The 27,569-nt window shown below is 52.7% G+C and overlaps 1 protein-coding gene across 1 annotated transcript in view; it reads right to left on the bottom strand.

The window, feature by feature from the left end:
• The window catches only part of LOC119097306 (balbiani ring protein 3), a 55,402-nt gene that overhangs the window by 27,667 nt on the left and 166 nt on the right, over window positions 1-27,569 (bottom strand). The window contains exons 2-11 of the mRNA XM_037220354.1: window positions 27,152-27,292; window positions 23,945-24,097; window positions 22,237-22,383; window positions 19,400-19,534; window positions 18,750-18,887; window positions 15,313-15,453; window positions 13,575-13,710; window positions 12,260-12,405; window positions 9,734-9,826; window positions 7,966-8,049 (exon numbers count right to left, since the gene is read on the bottom strand). Of these exons, the coding sequence (XP_037076249.1) occupies window positions 7,966-8,049; window positions 9,734-9,826; window positions 12,260-12,405; window positions 13,575-13,710; window positions 15,313-15,453; window positions 18,750-18,887; window positions 19,400-19,534; window positions 22,237-22,383; window positions 23,945-24,097; window positions 27,152-27,292 (1,314 nt within the window). The remainder of the gene's footprint in view (window positions 1-7,965; window positions 8,050-9,733; window positions 9,827-12,259; window positions 12,406-13,574; window positions 13,711-15,312; window positions 15,454-18,749; window positions 18,888-19,399; window positions 19,535-22,236; window positions 22,384-23,944; window positions 24,098-27,151; window positions 27,293-27,569) is intronic.

The raw sequence follows: 27,569 nt of genomic DNA, 5'->3' as shown, positions 1-27,569 counted from the left end.
CGAGGCGGCGAACACGAACGGGACGGGCTCGGCGGGCTCGACGGCCGGAGCTTGCGACGAAAAGCTTCCGGAGGCGGAGCGGGGCGGAGGCTGCAGTGTCAGCTGGAGAGGAATGGGGCCCGGGTTCGCGGCGCGTGCCCGGTCCGCTCTCGCAGCGGTGAGGAGTGAGGCGATCGACTGGGGCAGAGGGGACAGCGGCTGGACGCTGACCGAGGAGACGCGCGAGCGCCCCCTCTGTGTCAGCTGGAGAGGAACGGGGCCCGGGTTCGCGGCGCGTGCCTGGTCCTCTCTCGCAGCGGTGAGGAGTGTGGCGATCGACTGGGGCAGAGGGGACAGCGGCTGGACGCTGACCGAGGAGACGCGCGAGTGCCCCCGCTGCCGGGCTCCCGGCGAGTGGGAGGAAGAGGTATGCGATCCGGCGGACGCGGAGGTGAAGGTGCTACTGGTGAGTCCGTGAGAAGTGACTCTTGGAGAGGAGTTAAAGTTGGGGGTTGAGGAGGCATTTGGACCGCCTATTTAGAGAAACGTGGCTACGTTCGCGAGAATGTCCCATCAATTGTGAGTTTGCAAAGGCGATCCGTGTAGAAAGAGACGATCTGTTTGGGTTAAACCTCCTTGTCCCTCGCGACTGGCTTCGAGATGAAGGCGTGGGGGATATTGAAGTGGACACAGACGCCTCGCTCTGACCCGTCCTGATCGGTTCCTGTGATAAACCCTTCGATGGGGAGACGAAGAAGGATTGAGCTAAAACTGGAGAGCCCCCACCCGCGTGACCTCGAGCAGGGCCCGGGAGCGTCTGGTAACAGCTGGGGACAGCCCAGATACGTGCCGATTCCCCTCAACCCTACTCACGTTTACCCGTGGGAAGTCCCTGGACTGGAAGCGAGGCGTAGAGACGGAGCAGGGTCTCTCATCCCCTCCCTGCCGCGTCCCCGTCCTGGGCGCCTGGAGCGGAAAGCCCTGCTCTGTCCCCGTGGGGGACCCCTGAAGCGGGACGTCAGGGGGGTGCGCGGCTCTTGATCCTGCTGGCTGTGCTGGAGGGTCGGATCGGGACGGGACGACGCCGATGGGGACGATCGCGTCGGCGGCAGCCCATAAAGACCACTGGGCTCGCTCGGCACGTGAATCGAGAACACATCCGCGTCCGCGCCGAGTCCGACGGCCACCAGGGCGGCGACACAAGCGAGGGCTGCGACCGAGTTCATGGTGCCACCACGCCCTCCACGACCCCCGCGCGCGCGGCTGACCGGACTGGACTGACACTGGCGACTGCGCCGGTCGTCATGTCCGCCTCCTTTTTATAACCCCCCGCTCCCCATCCCCCCTCGCCCGGCGCCGTGACGTCATCGGAGCCGGTGCCCCCCTGTGACGAAAGCGGCGTTGCCGGACGCGGTGTGCAGCGATATACTGACACGCCGTGGGAACGGTACGAGCATGGGGTGCTGAGACGCTAGGGGCTGCTGTTTTGGGCATCCTGTGATGGGCGCAGGCCAAGGCAGGGACCGTATGCCCGTGTGGGGTCGGATCATGGGGTGATGTATCATTTTGGCCTCAGGTCAAGGCAGGAGGCTTATGCCCGTGTGGGGTCGGAGCACGAGGTGATGTGCTTATTCGACAGCTCTAGGTCTAAGCAGGAGGCTTGTCCCCGTGTGTGGTCGGATCGCGGAGTGGTGTGCTCATTCCAGCGCCTCAGGTTAAGGCAGGAGGCACCCGGAACAGGAGTGCACTGGGCATGGCTCATCTGTTTAACTGAGCGTGCCTTTGACGAGACTCCACGAGCAACTTGTCTTCAGTCGCTTAAAAATGCATGAAAAACGTAAATTATGCACCATTATCTATGTGGTCTTCATTTGTTCCCGCGTGATATTGGTCAACTTTGCCGATATTCGTGACGGGAACATTAATGAGATAAGCAGCCAACACTAGAACACAAATATGGACGGCAGAATATGCCTACCTAAGTTTAGAAAGGAACTCTGTCAGAAAAGTGAAATACAACTCAAACCTTCAACGCACTCTCATGTTACGATGAGGCATGGCGCATTCAAAGCATTCAAAGCCCCGGAGCCCATTTCAAGCAGCTTATGAAGAAGATACCACGCTTAGTATGCTCCACCGCCTTGCTTGCTATCCCATTCATTGCCCACGGTGTTTTGCGCCCATCTCTGAAGCGTAAACAACCTACGGCACGCCCAAGATTCGCCGCTGGGTGTGCACCATGACATCTAAGACCGTTCTGCACAAAGAGCAGGTGTTCTCTGCAACTCACGCGTTGAATCAATAGACCAATACAGTTGCTTGCGCCGACTCACGCATCCATGCAGATCCAAACAGCCTCATGTCTTGGCAATGTACACAGTCATGGCATGGGGATTGTTGTGATGACCGAACGGTTCTGGGCTAATCTCTATTTGCTGCAAAGGTTGAGGTCTTTCCCGCAAAGATCAGCCGCTACTAGAATATGGTAGAAAAAATAAATAAATTTGTTCCAGAAGAAAAGTGGCGAGATTATTTGTCTCGTTGCGTCATGAATAGACCAGAGCGAGAAATTCTACTTAAAACTTTACCGTCTGCACTAAAACACAAGCAGCGGCCGTCTCGAATGTAAGCAGAAACTGACCCTTACCGTCTAACTGCGACGCTAAGCTAATAGTTCCCGGAATTAACACAACTCGCATGCAGGCGTTGAGTAACCAGGCGAAACACCTGCTAGGCCAGAAAACCGGACTTTATCCTGAGAAACACCCAGCCAGGTCAAGCTTGGCCGGTCGGGGAGATTACCGGAAGCCTCGTGCGTACCCGCTACTACACCTGTGATGAGCGCATAGACCTGCGCTACGCCACATTGGGCCCGGGAGGCCGTTCCATGAAATGTCCAAACCATGTTCCATGTTCCATGAAATGGCCGTCCAAAACCACAGCCGGAAATTCGCACGCTCCTACTGGCGGTTGCCGCCCTGACGTTCGCCATCTCCACACGGCAGCATCACGTCCGAGCCCGTACCAAGCCGTAACAAGGGATCCGTGGAGGCCCCGGGGCGGAGAGCAGCGTTGGATGGCGCGTCAGGGTCACCGACGGTGTCCCGCACCGCCCGGCTGATACGGAGGCATTTCCTTGCGCGGCGGCCAGGCCCCTTCCGTTGACAGGGAGCGGTGCATGACCGACGAACGGCGACTATGCGAAGGTCTGGGCGGGGGTATCGGCTGACTCACCGGGCCGCACCCAGAAGACGCTGATCGGATATACACAGATATCCACGAGGTCCATTTGGTAACAAGTGCTGGCCTGATGTGCCTGGTGAAGCTTGGACGACGCGGCCGCCACGTTTGGGGGATGAAATTTCAATATGTAATACTAACTAGTGGCTCAGACTAGGGGTGGGACCGATGCGGCTTTCACCGCCCCCCCCCCCCCCCCCTCTCCCGGCAAGAATGAGCGCTGGTTTTCACCACGACCCTTTCAATAAAATTCCGGAATTTAGGCGATCACTGACGGCTAATTTGGTTCCCAGCTTATAGACACCAGTATGGCGCACCTGCATGTAGAGTCCAACAGCCATAGGATTGTGACAAGACTAAGCGATAGTCGAGTGAATACGCATGGTGTGCAGCGGCAACAATTGCTTAAGACTCCAAGACAAACCAACATCGCGAGCTCATTATGACGCTAGGTTTTGTACCTTTAAGGTTTTTTAGGGGGAGGGGAGGGATCTCCTAGTCTGTTCGCAGTGCGCAGGTGTATTGCCAGTGGTTACATTCCCCCCCCCCCCCCCCCGTCGCCACCCTTCGCACTGCTAGCCTACGCCCCAGGTACTAAGTATTGAAATAGCAGTCCTCACTATCATGCTGACTTCGAAGACCTTGCTAAGCTTGTCTTCAAACTCGCATGATGCATGATTCATGAATGGAATAATTGTCACAAAAGCCGCATGGTGATTTTGTTTAGTCGCCATAGGAAGCTTAGCCCGACACCGTGTGACAAAAAATGCAACTCAAAATCTTAACGCAAAGCGCTGGCTCCGAAAACGCCCTCGAATCATTACATTGGATTTGTGCCGATCGAACGAATGAATCAGTCAATGAATAGACTGAGAAACGGTTTCACGGGATTTTCTATTGAAACCTTTCGGCAAGCGTGAAAAACTGGTATGAAGTTCGTAATTCAAAGGAATTATACGCTTTGATTTACGCATGGAAAATAAAGTTGTGTTAAATTCATTGCATTTTAGAATGGTTATGTACCACAATCCCACACCTTTTCGTTTTCCCGTTCACTTGAGGAAAGTGCACGTTCTTCGTTAGACCTAGCTACATCCACCAATTTTGCATCATCACACGCCGGCTGCACTGCTCGCATCGTCCGGGTGGTGGCGTCCGATTGAGGTCACGATGATCACCACCTGAGTCACGTGACCGTGACCTGACCCTCCGCTGGGCTATGATCTGATCTGACCTGACCCGACCTGAGGCCGCACTCCTCGGGAATCACTGCTCCTGCTAATTGCAAGACCTCAGCTCACAAGCAGATACAAGCTCACAAAAGCCATTCGGGGGCGCGGACCAGACATCCTCCCAAAACATGGCTTTGGTTCTGGCTGTAGTGAATTTGGCCGAGCGTTTGTTCATTTTAACCAGCATGGAGGGAGCCACATAAACCCCCTGCTTGCTGCCATGGACTCGTGCAGTTTGAAACCCGCTTGGTTCAAGGGATATGTGGTGGGAACGTACAATAATGAGGCGTAAAATTCGGAGCGCATTCAGCGGATTGAAGGAGAATATGTTTAATCATTCTAACGCTACGCAGTGTTACATTGGTGAAAAAAATCACTTTAGCAAACCTACCATTTGAGCAGGCGATTGCATGCAATTAAGGAATGATATTTGTATGTTTGCGTGCCACACCCATCATAATGACTTACCTGTATTGACTGATCCCTCAGCGACGTAATCTGAAAACGAAGCATGCTTTAGTGATTCGTGTGACAAAATATGTGAAGCAACTAGTTGTGGCTAAGACGTGAGGATATCAGGCATATCGGTAGTATAGCATATCTATCACTTAGGCATTGATTGCCGTATATATGACTGCTGCAATGGCGAGGCCTGCACAAGTAAGCATTATGTGCAAATCACTGAAACAGGCAAAACGGGCGATAAACATAACATTTCAAAGCATGTGCCATGACTAACTGTTCAATTTATTTGCATCGTATCAATAACTTATTGTGCACACTTGTCGATTATTTTGCTCACTCTGAATGCAAATTGCACCATCTTCCTCTTCGTAACAATCCTCTCCCGGGGCGCAGATCTTGGTGGCGCAGGACTCCCGTTCTGCGAAAGATGACTTCCAGTTATGGTAGGCATGCAGTCCGCCTTATATCGCATATATATATAGATATATACATATATATATATGCATATAATTTGGGGAAATAATACGGGCATACCCGAGCGATAACTCCTCCGAGCATTACAATGCTCGTGTCAGCCCGAGCTAGGGTCGAACAGGCGCACGCGATGGAAAAAAGGGATGGTTCAGAAACTATCCAAGGGCCGAAAGGGAAGAGTGTTTTTCTTTGGTCGGGAACTGTACTAAGTGCAATTAGCGTCGGCAACGTCCACAGCATCTGCACTCACATTACATCAACGAGGGTAAATGTCGTGGAAGGTCCCACCCATTGCATGAACATTTGTTTCATTCACCCTCTCATGCTCATCCGTCGCTTCATTCAATATCCTCAAAGCAGCTCATCATTACCGGAGCATAGCGCGGTCATGAGCCAAGAGCCAGTCCACCGACCACCGTGGATGGGAGTCCCCAACCCCTCCCACCCCTTCCCCTGCACCTGCACAATCTCTGACGGAGGGTCCAGGCGCGCTGTAGAGATTGGTAGCAGTGTTGACCCCGAACGGTTGCAAGAGCGTCCACTCTGGACATCATATGTTATGTCACGTAATATTATATTCTATTCAGCAATAGTGTCCTTTCCTGAATCCCAGAACTCTGCACAAGCATTTTCAGGACACAAGAACCCCAGCGCCAGGGAGTCTAACCAGAGCGGACCATCGCCAGCTCATCGCTTGAGTTGTGAGGCACTGCGATGCGATGCGATGGGGAAGCGATGGCGGGTTCAATGCTCACTGTCGTAAGTATTTTAGGGGTCCGCTACAACAAGCGAGAGCGACTAAAATGATTAAGGGTGTTGCAGTTGCCTGTGTCGTGATTTGCCTACGCGACTGGCGGAGGTGTGGGCGGCTGTGGATTTGGTCGCGTGCCAGTCGTCCGCCATCTAGTGGTCATCAGTAGAAGCTATAGTTTTGTCCATGCCGTGCCTGAACTCGTGGTTTCAGTACCCAGCAGTATTGGTTGTGCCAGCGTTTTCAGTACTACAGTGCGGATTCATACCCAGTTTGCAGGGAAAAACAGCAGTCTCCCTATCGCACGGTTGTTCGGTAGCTCTTTGCTCAGCTTTGAATAAGGATACCAAATGCCAAGAGTTTGCATGCTTGATAAAAGGATTTGCTTGGTATACAACACTCGATTAGTGTCCATTATCCCTAAATATATGTCTTAGAAAGCAAAATTATGCCGTTGCCAAAAGGTCATCTATGCATGCATGCGTCAGCAATGGACATCCGTGTCATGGTATGATTATCTGCAACGGTGCCGTAAAGGCGGACTTGAACCCGTTGACCTTTACATCCCGAGGCCGTTTTGTCCCAAGATCACACGTAAACAATAAGTCAAGGATTTATGAGTTCATCCTGGGCCTTTCGCCACATTTTAAGCAACCAACGTGACAGCTGTGGCTTGATAAACGGTCAATCATCTCAAACTGTTTCCCATTGCTCGTTAATCCTTATCCAGGTTGCTTTAGGTATGGAGCATGTCTGGAGATTCCGTGTGCTCGGGGATCCAGACCCCCCCCCCCCCCCTCCTCCGCGGTCCCGGAAACTCTAGAATTTGGGGTTGCAGACTGTCCAAAGTTGAGGATCTGGTAGATCCAGAGACCTCATGGGAGGGCTGCTTTTTGGATAGCACAAGGCGAAAAAAAAATGTCGGCATTAAACGTCGAGCTTCAAAAAAGAGTTGCTCTGCCAATGCAGAAGCTTATTTGGCGCACTAGCTTCAGAAGGCTCCTCAAGAGGTCTCACCTGGCCGTTTTGGGCCCCTCTGGCCGCTGAGCGTGCCATTCTGGAGGCCTCGCACCATTCCTGTCCATCAGGGGCACCCTGGCCGCATAAGGAACCTCCCAGTTACCTAGGGCCTCCTGTCCCTTCACTGACGCTTTTTGGACACTCGGAGGACCCAGAAACTACTCAGGGGCTCTCTGACCACTCAGGGTTCGCAATTACTGCTCGGACCACCCAGATGCTCAGAGACCCCTTGCCTTCTCAAGGGTCGCTCGAGCTGCTCGAAGCCATTCTGGGCACTGAGGGGGCCTTTGAGGAGCCCCTGCCTCGTGTTGTTCCCTCTGACTGATCAGGGGCTTCATTAGCCGCCCAGGATTCATCCGGTCACCAATGAACGCCTCTGATTGTTCGGGGGTCCTTCTGGTCATCTGAGAGCTGGTCTAGCTGTTGTGGACCCACTGGCCATTCAGCGGTCCGCTTCGTCACCAGACTTATTTAGTCTCACTCTCACTGCCCTTACACATTAATACATACATACATAAATTACACATATCGCATAACATAACATCACACATAATAACACACATCTTGACATTCAAGAAAGTCAATGTAACTTGTTTTGATGTGGGGGTTTAGAGCACTCCTGGATGAACAAATATGCGAAAACCGATGAGCTTTTTTGCAATAATTCAGAGCAACTTCTCGAAACCTCTGAACCTTTACTAGCGGACCAAACCCAAACATTATCAGCATGGGATAAAATAGCTGCTGATTTAATTGATGCACGTGGTCATCGTCCTTGTTCATCGAGGCTCCTCTCCCACTCACCTCGTACACAGCGGGCTCCGCTGGTAAACTGGTCGTGGCAGATGTAGCCGACTGGACAGTGCTTGTGCTCGCATGAGGCGGCATCTGAAAGGGAAGCAGGGGAGTTGGTTAGAGCGGGGTGCAGTACGAACATGTACAGCTGCCAGCTGACGTGACGAGGCTGTCCGGTGAAAGGGAAAGACTGCCTTTGTTGGCTTATGCACACAAGAGGGTCGCACGATAACCCGCTACCTCGTATATTACACACCCAGACCTTCCGTCGCTTTTGAAATGAAGATATGTCCATTGCGCATTAAGCAGGGCATGTTGTAAAATGCCGAAATGCCCACTAATTTAAATAATAGGTAGATGGTGATTGAGGACTTAACTGAGGTGTTCCGGTAATATGTATAGCTGTTCAGTATTGCGCAATCCGGTATTTAGTTCTCCAGCTATTGTTCCCATCGATTGGTGTACGCTCCGAATTGTAACTACTAAGTAATGATCTCCAATTTAGGATACAGCCTATGTTTAGAACTCTTTTTTTATCTGCCTTGAATATCATTTCCATTTGCATGTATTGTGTTGGTTTTTAATTAAGAATGGTGGCCGTCGCTGCTGGTAGCGGCATCAATGTCTTGCATCCATGTATCCGTCTGGCATCTTCTTTACATCCATGATTTTGGTCCCGTACTCCTTAGACCAGCTCAGAACTCGTTCACTCCCAGGCGTCGCTTGTTCGCCGTCTTTCGTCCTTTGTCAGTGGATGTCCCTTGAATCCGCCGGCATCAGTCTGAGAAACTACAGCATTCCAGTACGGATCTACCGCAGTATCATTTGCCACTGATTGGTGATTCTTCGAAGACCATGTAATGATCCACACGCCTGTCAAATTCATCCCTTCACCGTCGTCATCGCAGCCTGCCGCGAAGGCCACACATTGCCACCGAGCACGGGCGACCATTAGCATAAGCTGGCCAGATACCATCAGGGCCCTGAGGACTGTTCGGTGACTTGCAGGGGGCGGATGGCGACTTCCTGGCCCCCGCCGACGAACGCCAACAGCGTCAGCGTCGTGTGACGACGACAGGACAGAACTGTCGGGATTACTCCCCGTCAGATCCGCACCGGGAGCACGGCTAGCACGGCCAGGATCTCGTCGTAATTTGCAGAGCAGAAAGACGAGGCCTTATATAGCATGACACGTTTGAAATGTGCACGCCGTCAGCGAGCGTGATATACGCCCTGGGTTTTCAGCACGCTATCATCCGCTGTCATTTTTTACGGTTGCATTTACCTTTGTCTTGCCATTTGCCAAATGTCCAATGAGTGCCAACCATTATAGCTTTGAAACCTCTGTTATGCTTCGCCCAAAACCCCGCTTACATGGACAGATAGCTAACACACCCTCCGTAAACGCCATCCCCACATAAAAGTTTTGCGTGCATGTTCATCTCGGCCTCCAACAGCTTCCAGCGCGGATGACTGCGACCTCTGAAACTAATCTTCAATATCCTAACAGGCGCCACTGCCTGATAATGCACCTGCCGCGCTCCTGTACCGATCGCTGCCCCTCTCACCCGCCGCATTTCTGCGTCAATCGGCACCTCTCACCTGCCGTAGGTCTGTGCCAACTGGCGCCTCTCAGGCGCCGCACTCCAGTACCAATCGGTGCCTCTCAGCCGCCTCACTCCTGTACCAATCGGCCTCTTTCACGCCCCGCACTCCTGCACCGATCGATGCCCCCCCCCCGCCCCCCCAGCCGCGCGCGCGGGCGGGGCGGACCCACCTTCGACGCAGACGGCTCCTTTGGGCGTATCCTGGCAGGTGTAGCCGGCCGTGCGGCAGAGGGAGTGCCCGATGGACGCGCAGTCGGTGCGCACTGAAACGTGTCGGAGGCGGTCACGGCGGGCTTGTGACGGTGGACGGAGGGGAGGGGGGTCGCGGCCGGCTCACACGACAGGCCGGGCCAGGCCGCGGCGCGGTGCGGACTTGGTAAGGGGCAGGGGTTGCTGGAGTTACTCGGGTTAAGTGGGAGCATTGGAGCTGATTTTCGACAGATAGAGCGTTTGAAGACATACACAGGAAAAAACTGTTAGACCAAGCAAGACCAATATTCACACACAAGTCACTTTTCAGTGCAAACTTAGCATAATTAACGATATGTCATGAATAATAATTAGCATAATATTTGACACTATCATGAATAGATAAGGCAAAAAAGTAGTAGTTCATAAGGATGCACCAGCTTTCACCATACGCGTGGCCTCGGTAGATGTCACGATGGAGCCGTATCCATGACGCCCATCGGTTCCAAAGAGGCTTAAAAGCTTGGCATGGTCTAGTCCTACCATTGCACAATAAGGTAAGCAAAGTTCAAAACGGTTTCGGTGGGGCTTTAAGGCGAACTCAGTTGCTGAGGCTCTCTGGCGTCTCACCCTGGCAGGAAGGACAGGCGTCGAGGAGAATCGGACGCACACCTTTAGTCTACCACACGGGCAGCTGAACCACTGCACAACCGGCAACACTCCTCTTCAGTCTACCGCAACACTGTCATCCACAACATCGGCTCGGTATACTTACAGAACAGGGGCCTCACGCACTGAATTCTCGCGTTCGGCCAAGATCAAAGACGTGACTGACGCCGACCGTGGCGTCTTCCTGTTTAGAAGGCAGCCGATCCCCACTGGTCGGAAGTCTCGCCCTCCCCCTCCCCTCCCCCCGTTCCTCCCGTCCAGAAGCCGTATCGCGGCACGCTTCCTGAACGTCGCATCGCCCCGAACCACATGGCTGCACGCTTCGTCTCTTGTCACGCGCATGACTGCATACCTGCCTCCTCACGCCCGGCGCAAAAACGGCAGGCAGCGTACTCCAGCCGCCGTGAGCTGCGCTGGGACGCCGCCGGAACCGTCCCTTCGCGTCACGACGGGCCAGCTGTCAGCAAGGCCGCGCGGCCAGCGCGCGTGACAGCAAACAGGCCTGCCGTCCAGCCGGGCGGCCGGCGCAGACGGAAGTTGTTTGGCGGCCCGCTTCGCGAGCGGTTCAGACACGCGAGGCATTCGGCAGCAGCACGCGTTGTCCGGCGCAGATCGCGGGCGTGCGTGCCGCGGGCGGCCGGCGGTGCGAAGCAGGAGCTCGGGACCCACGGAGCAGTAGCTCAGGGCCCGCGCAGCAGGGGCACGGGACTCGCGGAGTAGGAGCTCGGGGCCCGCGGAGCAGGGGCTCGGGACCCGCAGGGCAGGGGCACGGGGCCCGCGGAGCAGGGGCACGAGGCCCGTGGAGCAGGGGCTGAGCACTAGCTCAGGGCCCGCGTAACAGGGGCACGGGACTCGCGGAGTAGGGGCTCGGGATCCGCAGAGCAGGGGCACGAGGCCCGCGGAGCAGGGGCACGAGGAGCAGGGGTTCGGGACCGATGGAGAGGCAGCTCAGGGCTCGGGTTCCGTGAAGCAGCAGTTCGTGGCCCGCGGAGCAGGGGCTCGGGACACGTGGAAATCACACCGGCTGGAGGTGACGATCTGTGGTTTTGGAGAATCGGGAGATGCCCGAGATGTGAAGTGACAGGTGACAGGTGACAGGTGACAGGTGACAGGTGAGGTGTCGAGAAGACAGCCTGGTTCCGCAACAACGGACGAGCTATCTTCAGGATTAATGGAATTTTATTTACTGTCGGCTGATGTCATAGGCGATTTTACCCGTGCCTAACTTTCTTATCTCCTCCGCCCACACATCTGCCCGCCTTGTCATCACAACACGATACCGCTAACCTTCAAAGCAGGCTTGGCAAGGATATAACCGTATAATCTGCGGGCGATGATGCAATATCGGTCAAGCTTGTTATCTGCTCACACCACAAAAATGAAACTCGTACGGATAATGGCATTGAACAGTGCTTTCGTTCTGAAAAAAATTTCAGCCAGCATTGCACTGTGCATGTTGCAACCTTGGCCATGACGTGCAGGCGATTAAACATGGCATGTGCAAGCCGCAAAAGGACAATTTCATCCGCCTGAGGAGATCGTAAAAACTGCCGTGCCCACACTATGATGAAGCATATCACGACTGCTCCAAATGCACCACTTTTCATCCCCAAAGCTCTAGGCTGAAAACGACCGCTGCGCGGAACTGCGGGTTCCTAGTGGAGGTGGGGAATAGGGTGGGGAGGGGGGAGTAAACGACATTTAGTCCTGTTCTTTTCATGTAGCGACTTGGGCTTAATGCTATTTCTTTCCAGACGTGCGACTGATGCTCCCGCTCCCCAGCCGTCTTCCCCGCTGGCGCCGTGCCTGTCCCTTTGCGGACGAGTTTGGGCACTCACGTGGTTTGACGCACTTCCTCACGCAGCCTGCTGTACAGCAGATGTTCCCTCCCTCGCAGTCGTCGTCCCCTTCACAGAGGACCCGCGGCGTCTTGCAGGGACGCAGCGCCGTCGCGATGAGAGGACAGTGGCCACCTTGGTGTGCGCTGCGCCAGAGGCCACAGGTCAAGGTGGGGTCAGCGGCTGACGCGGACCCGCTGGGGTCCGGGTCACGGGTGATTGGAGACGATGGACCGCCGGCACTCCTGCAACACCGCTCTGCGGGTGTGAGGTGTCTCGGCGAGGCAGGGGCGGGCTTAGCTGACGTCACCAGGGGTGAGAGATGCCAAATTGGCAGTGCAATAAAACGCTGAGGAGCTCCGGCTCAGGCCTCATTCCGTTCGCCGTGTTGCTTTGCGTTGTGGAGACTGACGTTTGGGAGTTTTCTTGAGCGCACACTTTTTAACAGCGGTATGCGATTACACTTTAAGAAGCCAGCCTTACTTGGTGTGACCCTGGTTCGACACAAGATTTAGAGAAGGCCTTGAGCACTGGTTGATGCTTCACCAATTAAGCTTCCAATTAAGAAGTCGAAGCTTCACAGAGGCGCCTACAGTTTTGTGTTCGATACGGGTCAAATGACAACACTGATTTAGATATATCCAGGGTGGAAAGGAAATGTGTATATATATATACATAAATATTTGATTCATATGTCAGGGTATATCTAAGTCGCAGAAAAGCAGTCATGGTTATATCGCCTATAGTATGATAACGTCGAGTACGCGCCGCGCTGAGCTGCAAGTTCAGTGCTGATTCTCGTGTCGCTGGTTAGCATAACAGGCTCACATGTGTTTGGTTAGCAATTTGCTAAGTGGGTTACCCAGTCCGGTCGGCACTTGAACGAATTATGGCCACGGAGGACGAATAGTGGCACGAATGCACAATACCGGCCCGATGGTCATGGTCATGGCTACTTACGAACGCAAATAGCCCTGTCGGTGCTTTGAAGACAGCTGGCTTTTTCGCCGCACACAACGTCTTGGCACGTCCGAAATTGGCTCTGCGGGAATTTCAAAACTGCGTTAGGGGCATGATTGAAAACGATGTTTAAATAATTGCATACAATTTACCATCAATGACAGCATCGTTGCATCTGAAAAAGATAGTACTCGGAGCATAAAGTACCTAGTGTTATCATGACGTCTGACTTGGTTAAGCGCCGTGTAACATCACACTAAGGCATTCATTGCTTTGATTTTAAAGCGTGCAGATAGTCCGCTACACGCCTGTACCGCCAAAAGCCCTTCGAGCCACACCAGTGACGTCAGAGCACCTCACAAACGGCACGCGGGTCAAGGCGATGCCACGGGCGTACTCACTGTTGACGCACTCTGGACCATGATCCGTGTCGACGCAGTAATATCCGCGCTTCGTGCAGCGCACATTGCGACAGGTGGTGCGGTACTCGGCTGAAACAGACGCCGCCGTCGGCCCGTCAGCGCCGGCGTGACCCCGATGACGGCCGTGGTGCGGCCGTGTCCGCGCGGCTTTGTCTTGGTGTCAATGTGAGATGTGGGCGGCTACAGATCAAGAACATCTTCCAAGAAATTGGCCCGACCGCGAGGCGTCGAGCCGCCGTGTGGGATGATCCGAATCTCTGTTTTTAAGTGCAATGGTAGTGCACCTTTTGTGGTGACATTTTTGCTATATTTCATTCATCTTATAGAAATAAGCATGACTGCATAGCAGTAACGAAACCTAGGTGAGACCTGAACTTCTGGACACGCATTGCCAAGGGTTGTGAGATGCTGACACCTCAGTGTCAATAGCGAATGAAGCTGCCAGATGGCGTTTTGTAAACTTTGCCTGGTAACTGTAAGAGATGACATGCGCACATGCACTTGGCAGTTTTGAAACGAACTTCGACATCATTGATGCACGGATTGCGTGACATGTGTTATTTACCGTTGCCGGCAGATCTTTGTCCTGTCCTCGCTTGTGGTGGTGAGTGAGATAAAAGCTGGTGTTTTGGTCCAATCGTCTAAAGTTTTATATTTAGATTGAAATTTCAGATTTGAAATTAAAGGTTTTAAGATTTAGAGGGGACTAGAGGAGAGTCAATCGGGGAAGACTAGAGCAGGGTCAGCCGAGCCACCTTACGAGCATACGGCAGGGAGCGCTGTTGTGACATCAGGCAATACTCCAGTCTGGCATCGATCCATATCGCGCTCAGATATGTTATTGTCGTCCTTGCAGAAAACTTTTTTCTTCTGTCCCATCTAAATCTGGCTTTTTAAGGAATCGAGGCAGGCAGGCTCTGCCTTGGGCCTATCTGATAGAATAGCGTGAATAAAAAGTTTTACGAATATTACCAAAATGACAAGAAAATAAGTATATTAACAAAAGAAGCAATAGAGCGGTTTGTAAACGAAGTTATATAAAACAACAAGGGCTCGTCTCGTTACCAAGTGGGCATAAAGGCAACGCAACACAATATTGTTGTTGAATGAAATCGCAAAATCCGGGTTGTGAAAGAGGAAAGCCGATAACACTTCATCCAGCGTGTCAGCATGAATGTCAGTTCAATTCGCATGAGACGCAGGAGGCCACAACCGGTCCACACTATCATTTTGAGTGCCAGGGGTTATGAGACAGCCACTGGGGCCCAGGGACCGCCGGAGTCACCAAGGTCGAGCGGTGCGTTTAATTTTTTTTCCGGCCCCGTAGAAACGCCGGTGTTTTTGTGTGAAACGGTGGGGTGCCGGGGTGTCGCGTAGTTTGCACTGACTGCATCGAGAGTGGCGGAGCTCCTGGAGGGCCAGGGTGGGGCGCGCGGTAGGTACGGTAGAAATGGACAGGTGTTAATGGAGACAAGTAAGGTTATATGCTAAGCATATATCTACATACAGGCTAAAAATAGGTATGTAAACATCTTTTATGAAGAAACGCAAGTAAGAAACCCCTACGAACTTAACCGATGGTAGGACCGCAAGGCAAACACATGACACAGCTATTCTGCGAAGAGGCTTCTGAAATGACATCAGACCAAATGTCCAGCAAATAGTACTTACTCGGTTGGGTACAGCCCTGGTCTCCCTTGTTATTTCCACAGCACTTCAGGTTTTGCGAACATTGATGATCGTTCTTGCAGAAGATGCCTTCGGCCAACGTCAGCTGCTCTGGATTGGGGCACAGGCCAGGCTTTTCATCGACTGCAAACAAGGCATAATGATCAGCGCACTCCTTCAGACCAGTACGATCCTGCCATCCAGTCCCGCCGTCCATCGCTAAAATGTGTGTCACGTTCCGCAGCACAGCGTAGCGGCAGCTAACACCAAGGTGCTCGTTTAGCCCAAGACATCTACATTCACTCGTTTTTGAAGCCGGTAGCGTGACGCGCGTCGTCACGCGCTCTTTTGCGGAGCGTCAGCACTGTAGTTTCCATATTAGCGTTCAGGGCCCATGGCGCAGGGGGATTCGGAACGGGACCACTCATGTGGTAGCCGAAGAACCGGGGCCACCCATGTGGGAGCCGGAGAACTGCGGCTTCTCATGTGGGAGCCGGAGAATTGGGGCCACCCATATGGGAGCCGAAGAACCTGGGTCACCCAAGTGGGAGCCGAAGAACCGGGGCCACCCATGTGGGAGCCGAAGAACCGGGGCCACCCATGTGGGAGCCGAAGAACCGGGACCACTCATGTGAGAGCCGAAGAATCGGAGCTACCCTTATGGGAGCCGGTCATCAACTATCGGTCATTGCGCTCCTCTGCGGGCTGTCCCTGCCGGTGATGACGCCTGGGTCCTGGTATCCCATCAATTTAGCCTGGGTGGAGTCTGGTCACGTGGCTGACATGACCCGGGCGGATTATAGCGCTGACCGACCGCACCGTTCCCGCTGACGGGTGCGGTGTGGTGGGTCGGCGCACAGCTGAGGAGTCTGGATGTCGGGCCCCGTCGCCGTCACATTCAGGCAAGCCGTGGACCTTCACCTGGCTATTGATGTAGAACGGAATCTTTGCCTTTTGCGATATGATCGTGCAACCTTCGAATGTGGCCGCTATTAAAACCACGAAAAATCAATTTGGGATGAACTAGAAAGGAAAATTACAAATGCAGATATCGAGGATCGCCCGGGTGCTTACCAGATGATAAATGTTGTACAAAGCTAAGTTACTTTCAACACGAGTGCAGTCAAAGGGAGTGCCCTCACCCCACCCCCTTTTTAGGCTCGCATTGTACCCAATTTTTCATCATTGACCCTTTGGACAAAAAGTTTAAAAACAGTGTGGTGCGTTCTTACCGAGCTCCACCCGCAGCCTTCACCCCCATTAGGAAGAATCCTGGCTGCATCCCTACCTTCCTATTTGAGGTGAAATTATGATTTTGTCAGTAAAATAGAGCTCCCATGGCTACACTTGCCAGCGATGTCAAACATCAAACTTTGAAGCAAATGGTGTGAAACATCCATACTTACGGCATTGGTGTTCAAGACATACCAAAACTCTTATCTTACAACGGTTTGCGTCTTTCAGAAAATAGGTCAGGGTGTTCTAAAGCGACGACGTTTGCGAAAGATGTTCATGTCGCGGCGGTGCTGAGCCATGGTGAGAAAAAAGTAGATTCAACCAGGCGAATTTGACGTGTTACCGTCGGCACATCAGTGTTAAACGTCGGATGTAAGTCTATCCGTTTGTCACGACTCTCTTTATCCGCAGACGGGTAATAGCATACCATACATGTGCGTGATTACTTGAAGCTCCATTAAGCTTACTAAGCACATCGTCCTCACATCACATTAACGTCACTGTCGTGGGAGGAGAAGCAGACAGCGGTCGGTGCCGGCTGCCTAGACCGCGAATCAGACTGATGGGCGCGGGGCCAAGTAAGGGCGTCAATTCCGACAGACCCGAGCCCCGCCAGCGGAGGCGTGTGGCGGCGCGGGCCGTGGGGTGACGGAGCGTATGTGCTCAGTGCAGAAGCCTTGCGGACGCGTGGAGTTCATTGGGTCTGTGCGTGATGGGCGGGTTACTTTGGAAGCAGATCAAACCCAAGTAAGACATGAAGCTTTTGTAGCGCGATTATGGTGCACAGGAAGAGCAGGTGAGATGTGAAAGAAATCTGACCAGCTGACTCACTGAGAAACAGAGAAGTGTTTTGTGTCGGAGAGAGCGACAAACTGTTCACTTCTCAGTACAAGCGCAGAGTGTTGGGACAAAAGCCAGCGCATACGAACCGACTAGTAACCAATGCTGAAAAACTTCCAACCATTTACACCGCACCCATCAGGTCTTGCGGGACAATTGTGCAGCTCCGAGTGTCTGCTACCAAGAATGGAATGTGATCGCAAGGCAAATGCCTTGGCTAAGGAGGCTTAATTGCTACTGCAGACAGGAGTCCCTGGCAATTAAAGTCCACATTTTTTAATCGGCATTTCATCAGCTGTAAGCTGATTAAAACAACACCCTGATAAATCATTTTGTGCTGCTTTGAAATGACGCTTCTTTTGCATTTGCACGGAAGATATCCACAACTCTGCGACATACGTTACGGCTGTCTGTGAAGGCGAAGGCTCTAAGTCCTGTCGTCCAAGGCCGAACACAGCCGCGCTTCTTTCAAAAGCCTGCTTTTTCTTCGGTGGTGCTCCCTTCTAGAATCGGCCTGTCCGCAGGCCTGTCCCCGAAGCCGGACGGCAAGTCGTTTTGTGAACGGTATAAGATCTGATTTATATGCGTCGTTCAAGTTGCAACGGCAGTCACTAGCAGCCAATTCTGGCATATGTGACGTGGTAGGGTAATGTGGGAAGGATAGCTGCATCTACGAGCTTCCGGTAGATCCTACCAATAGACACAAATGCGGCTGTGATGCTAGTTGTGCTTTCACAAGGAAGACGTTGTCAGTGGCCTAAAAGCTCGCCACAATGCAGCCAGGTCTCCTCTGTTTGCTTGACTATGGAAACAAGGCGCCAAAGATAGCAGCTATCTTCCATGAATTGATATTTTACGACAGCATGCCTGCGACTTGCACTCTCAGCGAGCGCCATGTTGCACTGAGTTGCGCCTTGTCGCTTACCCCCGCAATAATCGCCGCGCTGCCAGCCAAATGCGGATTTTCCGGTTAGGCGATCACGTGGTGTTTGGCTCATGAATCGTAGGTATTTCGTCGCAGATCGAGATGGCATTGAATCACGCCAAGCAATGGAAACCAGTAGGCAGACCAGTGCCCGGTGCAGTTCGGAGCACCAGAAGCCACTTATAATGTAAATAAAATGCTGACTGCCCCTGCGAGGAAACAGTGCATGCGTTGTGCGTGGATATGATAGCTTTGGCTTAGTCCTGCAAGAAATCCCTGCGGACTTCACCGTTGCATTTGTATAGGCTATAATTCCAGAAGCTGTCACGGAAATAGAGAATGGACAAACGAGAGACATAGAGCCGACAGCATAACCGAAAATCTCCTCCCGTGCAGCCATCGACGCAAACACAGCAGCCGCCCTGCCGCTGCCACTCGCCTGGCTCGGAGCACTTCTTGCCACAGGGTGAGTCGCAGCACTTCTGGCCAGCGCCGCAGTCCGAGCTCGTCATACACTGGTTGTCCCGGTAGAAGCAGTTCGGCGTGGACGTCACGGCCGGACAGAAGCCGGGCTCGTCTGCAAATGGGCCCGCCACTCGTCACCCAGCTGCTGCACGACTGATCGTGTGTTGTGCAAAAGTGTTACGCGCAAGTGCATGCTTTGAATACGTCCTTGCCACTGCAGCCCAACGCGTGGTCCTGCATGAAAAATTCATGGGAGCTGTCGCATGCATGCCTCTCACACGCAGCACTTGGCATGCCTACGAGAGCCTCCATCCCCCCCCCCCCCCCCCGTCGCACCTTTCCCATAAATCGCTCGATTTCTGGCTGTACCCCGGTCTGGGCAAGACCTTCTGAGACGGTCGCAGGTTTACCGACCAGTGTCCTGACCTGGCAGGTCCTGATCGCAGCTTCACCGACCTGCGTCTTGCCCTGATAGATCCTGACCGCAAGTCCACTGACCTGCGTCCTGACCTGGCAGGTCCTGATTGCAGGTTCACCGACCTGCGTCCTGACCGAAGAGGTCCTGACCGCAGGTTCACTAACCTGCGTCCTGACCTGTCAGGTCCCGACCGCTGGCCCACTAACCTGCCACCTTGCACATCTTGCCGCAGCCGGTGAGGCAGCACTTGGAGCTCCGCGGGCAGTCGGAGTCGGTGGCGCAGAAGTCGCCGCACCTGTCGTGGCCCTCTGCCGCTGGGCAGATGCCCGGCCGGTCCTCCGCTGCCGAGGAGCGCGCCGTGTTACTGCTGCAGTGCGGCCCGGAGCCGGAACTTCGTCCCACAATACGTCCTTATGATCGTGCGCAGCGGCGTATTCATAATGTAAGAGAGTTTGCTGCGGCAGCTCAACCGGCCTCAAGCAGAGGGTCAATGTATGTTTAAATCAACGATTAAAACAGCGCCATTTCCGTAGTTTCCACCGCTTTGAAGAGGGCTTGATAGGGAAAATTTCCTTCACTTAATCCACGCGGTACCCATGAGACTTTGCCCACACCCATCTGCTGCCCATTCGTAGTTGGTTGTACCCACCTGTTGCCAACCCGTTGGCATTTCTAAGCACTTGAGGTCTAAACTATAGAAGAAATTTAGAAACACCTACAGCTACGTTTATTTATTTGCCTTGATAGTTGCAAAAGTGATGTGAACATATGTAATTATGACTGGAATAAGGCCAAGCAGTAAACTGTGTGTGCGATTGCTTCAGGCATCAACAAAAGCTCCGTTGATGCATGTGTAAATCAACAATTTGCATGAGCTTATCATGCAGAATATCGCGAACTGTTTCGCGCGTCAATAGCTCCGTACCATCCCTAGCATGTACACATGGCATTGTCATACGTCATGAGCCAGACAACCAGTGACAATATGAGAGGGCGATTCAGAAATCATGAGATCATGGAACCATGCACTCAGGATTTTGCAGTGTTATCAAATAAGTGCCGTTACATGTCAGCCGAGTAAACCCGACCTGTAGACGACGCCAGGCATAAACTGATGGTTGTCTGCATGCCTCATATACGGCCTTGGAGGCCCTTCAAGGTTTCTCTTTATCCCAGCCGCGGTCTGCTACCACGTAAGTACCCAGCCGTGGCAAGAGCTGCGCCTATCTGCCCGCTGGCCCGGTCTCTGCAGACCTTGGGAAAGCCGATAATCATCGAAATCTTTCACTTGTTATACTTTCAAGGTTGGTCTTACAAACTGCGTCGTAGCAACCAGAGGCATATGCAAAATTGGAATATGAGTTAGCACGGAAAAATTATTATGGCGTGTCAGGGCATGTATATTGGCACTGGGTTGGAAGTTGCTACCCGTCATTTTATTTGCGGTGCCAGCGAGGGTCTGTTATTAAGGCAGTGTTGGCAGGAGAATATTGTCACTTTGTTCTCCCGCCTAACATTTTACCGATGTTATGAAAGGAATGTCTTCCATGCTTGGATGCCACATCATCAAAAGTCATAACTGCATAGGTTTTTTATCCGTGATGCAGGGAGCTACCGAAAAAGTTTGTTGGAAGTCGCTCCACAGTGCAACACTACATCTTGTAAGCCTTTCACTGACGTCAGCTAGCCCCGGCTGAAGATGGCCTTTCCAGGATGTTCGCGGTAGCACACGTGCACCGTGCCGTTTCGGCGGTCGTCATGGGTCGGCTCAATACATAAGCCCTGCATGCAGATGGCTCCCGCAAAGCTTAGGCAGTGCTCGGCCTGCTTTCAAAACCGCTGTGGTGAAGTCTTGAGAGCCACGATATTTCAAAACTTTTGTTGCTGGGTAGGAACAAAAAGGTGAGTGGAAAGCCTTGTCGCGAAAAGCTTATGTAATGTTTTGTCTTTAAATATAAGTCGATCGTTGTGTTAAGCAAGGTCATAATATGTGACAAAGTGATGCAACTTATTTCTCCTTTGTAATGAACCCCTTCAGACATTTTGCTGTTTTAAGTTGTCTGGGGAAATGACACCATGTTTCCACACAGTGCATTCTAAATGGTGTGTAGGTGCGTTTTCGGGTTATGAGAACTTATTCAACAAGGCTTGCTGCATTTACGTCGAACCCACCACCCAAGTTGTGACGCCCCGTTCAATGGATAATCTTACGTCCGCGCTACTGCCAGACAGGACAGCGGAGATTTGCGCGTACCGCGCCATACTGCAGTACGACCACCTCGGGCCGGGGTTGGCCGTCGTTGGTCGTTGGTCAGCTGACTTGCCTATTGTCCATTTCAGTCGATCCTACGCACTGCGTCTCTCTCCGGCATTCGTGGCCACACCCCAAATTCGTGCTTATTTTATTTCATGACGATACCAGAAGCCACGTCAGGTTAGATCAGAGCAGCCTCAGGATCAAAACATCGAACAGGCTGTTAGGGGACGAGTGTGTGTCGGTGTGGCCTCAGATTTTTTTCCTTGCTTCTTTACTTTAGTTGACATAATTTATGAGTGGATTCACGCACGTCCACAGAGTGTTAGGTAATATATAAATTATGCCATGCTAGCAAATTTATTGAACACTTTCAGTCCTGAGTCAAAATGTCTCAGCCAAGAACGTAACCGACACGATTTACGGGTCAAAGCAGGCCGGAGGTCGGGTCGGGATGTCATGGGTCATGTCAGATTGAAACTATACGCAAATCCACGTCTGGATAAGAGGGAGGTATTTTAAGGGGCAGCACTGAACAGACACGCAGAGAATTTGCGAGAATGGAATCAGTACACTTCTGTGCCATGATCTCAGTTTACAAAGGCCCACCAGACGAAAGTTCGGATAGACCGCAGTTCAGCTGTGACACATTCCAGACATCTATGAAGGAAAAATCTCAAAACGTGCTTGAAAGTGTCAGAGCTAATAGAGGCGGAAGTCGATGGTTGTTTTGGCGGAAAAAAACATTATGATTTTGCATATATCCACATCAGACTTGTGCTTGCTTACCTGGAGGTGCGCAGATTGGTCCGCATCCGGTGATGTCGCAGCATTTCGAGTCTCTTGGGCAGTCGTCGTCGCCGTAACATTTGGGGCCGCAGCTTCGACCCCTCAGTTTGGAGTGCAGCGCCTTGTTAGGGCAGAAGCCAGGCTTCTCTGCAGCGAGACGGGTGATCGCTGATCAGGAATGCACGATAAGCGGCTCGTGCGTGGCGCTGAAAATCTCATTTGTTTCTTATTTAAGCTGATTAAATTCAATCATACTTAAGGCGAGTAGCCATACACAGGGGGCTCTGGCGCACGGTGCCATGAAAACTTGACTTTCAGTTACAGTTAAAAAGAAAAGTAGCGAGCTAAATAGCTATAGAAAACAAAAGCACATTCCAAAATCCAAATACCAAGCTTATTTCAAACTGCCATGTTTATAGACGCCTCACGTTTATTAGATAAGATCCGGTGCATGTATGAAGAGTGGCATTACGTGAATAACAGCATTGATCTCACCGTCTTAGAGCGACGGGGAGCCGCTCCTGCGTTCACCTAATAATCACGGTTCAGCGGGCTGGCGCGATGGAAAGACCAGGCACTGTTCTCCTATCCAGAGGCAATCAGTCACTACCGATTTTGTGTATTGCAATAAGTTTTTGGCTGAACTTGAAGTCATTCCGAAACCATGACTTTTCCCGTGCTTTGACCGGATTTGTTGCGGGCTGTAATAAGCAGTGTCAGTGAGATGGTTTGTTGACCATAGCCCATCCTGAGGCATAAAAGATTGTCTCGTGATTATCCATTTTGATGTAGATAATCTGGGAATGTATTGGGCCTGTAGCACTTTCAAGATTTCAAGGCGACCATGGCTCGACATTGTTCCTAGCCAATTCCCAGAAGAATTGCGTGGCGGAGCGTAAAGCCCAATGTCTTGTATCCACAAGGCCGCTTTTACAGAATGCAGATTACAGAACAGAAGAAGCTCACGGCATCTAGGTTTCTTCCAGCTGGTCAAAAACACCTGTGGGGCTTAAATACCGCTCAGATGAAACTGAAGGTTCTTTTTCAGACTGGATGGTGAAACTGGTTAGCCTTCCTCCGCTTCGTTTTTTCGTATATCACATAAAAATTGCAGATAAGCGCCTCTAACCACCAAACAAGCCTACCTGATGTCCAAGCGGGCTTCGTGCAAGTTGCGTTTTGACACATTCTCCCGCGTGATATTCGCATCAACAACTCCATCTACCCGGCGATTACCAAGCGTTTGTGTAGTTCTCCCCTCCACTGAGTTGGTTCAGGAAAGCTTTCGCTTGATCGTCCATGGTATGATGTGTTCCAGTTCCACGTGTCCACCAAGCTGGCCACGTGGCGTGCCCGGACTTACCCTCGGTGCAGATGTTCGTCTCGCATCACACGGGCTCGTCCTCGCGGCACATGAGATACACGGACTTACCCTCGGTGCAGATGTTCGTCTCGCATCACACGGGCTCGTCCTCGCGGCACATGAAGTGCACGGACTTACCCTCGGTGCAGATGTTAGCCTCGCACCACACGGGCTCGTCCTCGCGGCACATGAGATGCACGGACTTACCCTCGGTGCAGATGTTCGTCTCGCGTCACACGGGCTCGTCCTCGCGGCACATGAAGTGCACGGACTTACCCTCGGTGCAGATGTTAGCCTCGCACCACACGGGCTCGTCCTCGCGGCACATGAGATGCGCGGACTCACCCTCGGTACAGATGTTGGTCTCGCACCGCACGGGCTCGTCCTCGCCGCCACACGTGCACTTGTTGCACTTGTTGTAGAATGTGGTGCCCTTAGGACAGATGTGCTCGCTGGAAGGCGCCCTGCACGAGCGGGCCGCAGCCGTTGGAGCCAACACTTCTCCGCATCCGGGCACTCGTCGTCCAGGCTACATTCGACGGCGCAGCTGGCCCTCTTGCCGCTTGGCGCCGGGCACGACCCCGGCTTGGACAGGTCCTGAAGGCAACGCGTCCAGGAAGGTCAGCACTCGGTACAGGTCTCGGCCATTGTGACGCGCCATGCCACGCAAAATGGCCGTGTCGCTTGTCGTGTTCGCAACGTGCATCAAGATCATCAAGATCACCATCAAGACCCTGTGACATGGAAGTCGCGACACGGCAGGTGGTGGGCGCTGAACTCGCGATGCTGTCTTCACGAGAGGGGGCTCTGTCGCGCCAGCAAGAGCCGGGCCAGGCCAGTATAAGGGAAGTGTCGGGGACGCAAGCCGGCCTGAGCCTGGCCGAAAGCGGGCCGCCAGCGGTATCAGGCCGTGAGGTAGATCAAGCCTGAGCAGGCCAGAATGCGGATAGACCAGTGGGACGGGGATGGGATGGACGGAAGTGACGTCAGGAGGCGACGGTGTGAACCTGAATGGATGCGGCAGGCAACCCGCGGGGCGAACTAACGTGCACGTGGAGACCCTCAGTCGCGTTGGATGATAAAGTCTCGGGTCTTTGTTTTCGTTTTCTGCGGCATTCATTTCGGGTGGATGGTGAGGTTCAACGATGTTCTGCTCAGGGTGATCCAGAGTTCTGGGGTGGATGTGTGAGATAACAAAGAGAGCTTTGGTATTAGACTTGGAGCATTATCACATCCCAGCGTCGGCGCGTGCGCCTGAGGTGTTCACTGTTGAAACCTCTATGTTGTCCAACAAAAAATTGCGCTTCTTATCAATATTTTGGTTATCTTTCCGCGAGACCGAGATTCCATCACGTTTAAGCATTCGTCAACACGATATTCGTGTCAATATTGTGACAACTTCTACTCCACAATGTTTGTAAACAGGCCCAGGTTCTTATTTCCGCGTAGCCTGCCAACTTCTCGACCCAGTATCAGATAACCGGGGTTGCATACCCTATCCTCCACCTATGGTGCAACTAATCTTCATCAACGACCGTATTATCGAACGAATGTTGAGATGCCGCGTCACTCTCTGCTAGGAAATTGGAAAATGACTTCTTAGAAAACAGCAAAACAACAAGCAGACGTGAGGCTTAGCTAGCCCGCGTCTGTGTCGTTAGCAGACTACCCATCGCTGATGTTCCATGTTTTTAAGTAAAGCTTTCCTTTAGAGCCTCAACCGCATAGACATTCATGTTTTTACTGCACGGTTGGAAGGACGATGGGCTGGACTTTCCAAAGGAAAACGTTTAAACTTGCAATTAAACGCAGCACACGTTAACGAGGATCACGAAAGCGCAATTACGCGACCCGTAAATTGATGGTAATCTGGCGAGTAATGCGCTTAATTACGTATTGGACTGCTCATTAAGATGCATGGATTCAAGATTCTCACATTTTTGGGTCGAGGCAGACATTCAACCTGTATTGATTTTCGAGCAGGTCCTTGGGGTGAAGATTAAGCCACCGCTAGTTCTGGGACGCATCGATAAAATCGTGACATAATGGCTGGTCATCGACGGCATCAATAGAATCTGCAGGTTGGGGTTCTGTGTGAAGTAGTGAAAAGCTGTACACTCCCTGTAATGAAAAGAACGGCGATCTCTCGAAAGGTATTGACTGGTAGCTAACTGGCACAGTAAAACGGTGAGCTACAACGCTTCGGAGACCTCTAGCAGGAATTCGAGATATATGAGTGCGTGCGTGCGCGCGTGCTTACATGCTGCGTGCGTGCATGCGCACGCAGGCACGTTAGCACGCACTTATTAGGCACACTGAGCACGCACTTGCACACACGCACTTACTCCGCACTTACTCATGCGCGTATGCACGCACGTGAGTAAGTGCGTGTGTGCAAGTGTACCAGCGTGTGTGTGCGTGCGTTTATGTGTGTGTGTGTGTGTGGTGTGTGTGTGTGTGTGTGTGTGTGTGTGTGTGTGTGTGTGTGGTGTGTGTGTGGGTGTGGTGTGGGTGGGTGGGTGGGTGTGTGGTGTGGGTGTGGGTGTGGGTGTGTGGTGGTGTGGGTGTGGGTGTGTGTGTGGGTGTTGTGGGTGTGGTGTGTGTGTGTGTGTGTGTGTGGTGTGTGTGTGTGTGTGTGTGGTGTGTGTGGTGGGTGGGTGGGTGTGTGGGTGTGGTGGGTGTGTTGTGTGGTGTGGTGGGTGTGTGGTGTGGTGTGTGTGTGTGGGTGTGGTGTGCGCGCGCGCGTGTGTGGGTGTGGGTGTGGGTGTGGGGTGTGGATGTGTGGGGGGTGTGGGGGGTGGGGTGGGGTGCGTGTGTACCGAAAAAAGGATGTAGCTGACAGGTATGGACGGCGCTTGCAATGAGCCGTAGCCGGCTGAGCGGAGGGGGCGAATAATGTAACCAAGAGCCGGCTGCAGCTTCAAAGGTGGGATGAGGCTTTCGTAACGACACAGTCACGCCAGTGGCCGACACCGCTGCAGGTATATTCATGCGACTGCCCAGAGGTCCGGTATTAACGGGTCCGGGAGCTCGCCGCACGACCGGCCACTCAGCCGTGACGCGTGCAGCTGCCTGACTTTCAGTGTCACGGGAGCTCGACTGGAGGATGCTCTATACTGGGACAGCTGGGAATCTGCACAGGATAATACCCTGAAGCTACTGCAGGTGATGTCACGCTTGTGGGGTCTTAGTGAGGGTAACTATATTGTGGTGGCGAGTCGTGGCCCTTGCCTCCTCTTCCCCATTCATGCGTGGAAAAGGATTAAAATCGTTCATTCAATGTTGTACGGTACGCAATTAGCACAAAACATCGCCCATCCCCTTCCTGCCCTCACGTCACGTTTTGCAAGCTCCTGCGCGTCTGGATGCACCCTGCTCGCAGCTGGGGAGCTTCAACACACTGCGAGGCGAGGCGACCTCGGGTCACTTCTTACGAGATCAGTCGCGAAGGACGGCCGGCAGGTGTCATGATATCAGGGCAGGTCGTCATCATAACGCTTCTCACAGAGCCACCCACAATAAACATCAGGTTCGGAAGATGGTTGGACTCACAGGGAGTGGAGCAGACGGAGCCGCAGCCGGTGTCACAGCACTTGTTGGCGCCAGGACACTCGCCGTCCTCGGAGCATTCCTTGGTGCAGGGGCCGAAGGCGAAGCGGGCGGGACAGTGTCCCGGCTTCGGCACGTCTTCGCCTGTAACGAGAGCGCGTCCTGTGAGCACGCCATCATCCTGCTGTAGTTCCGAGAGGTCTAAGTCACATGGACTTGGAGATCTACTTTAGAACATAGCTTAAGCTTTCATGTCAGGCAAGTTGTCTAGCATTCCGAAAACTTGTAACAAAAAAGCAATGCTAAAATGTCCGCAGGGCGGCAGATGATAGGGGGTATTAAAGGGATTAGCATCCACCAGGCGCAGGGAACCAACTATAGCATCTCCCCGCGGTTGGAGCGAAGGGGCAATGAGCTACGG

Source organism: Pollicipes pollicipes, unplaced genomic scaffold (assembly GCF_011947565.3).
Source record: "Pollicipes pollicipes isolate AB1234 unplaced genomic scaffold, Ppol_2.1 Scaffold_4295;HRSCAF=5057_pilon_pilon_pilon, whole genome shotgun sequence".
Classification (NCBI taxonomy): Eukaryota; Metazoa; Arthropoda; class Thecostraca; order Pollicipedomorpha; family Pollicipedidae; genus Pollicipes; species Pollicipes pollicipes.
The sequence above is the reverse complement of the archived record's forward strand: the minus strand, read 5'-3'. Positions and strand labels throughout refer to the sequence as shown.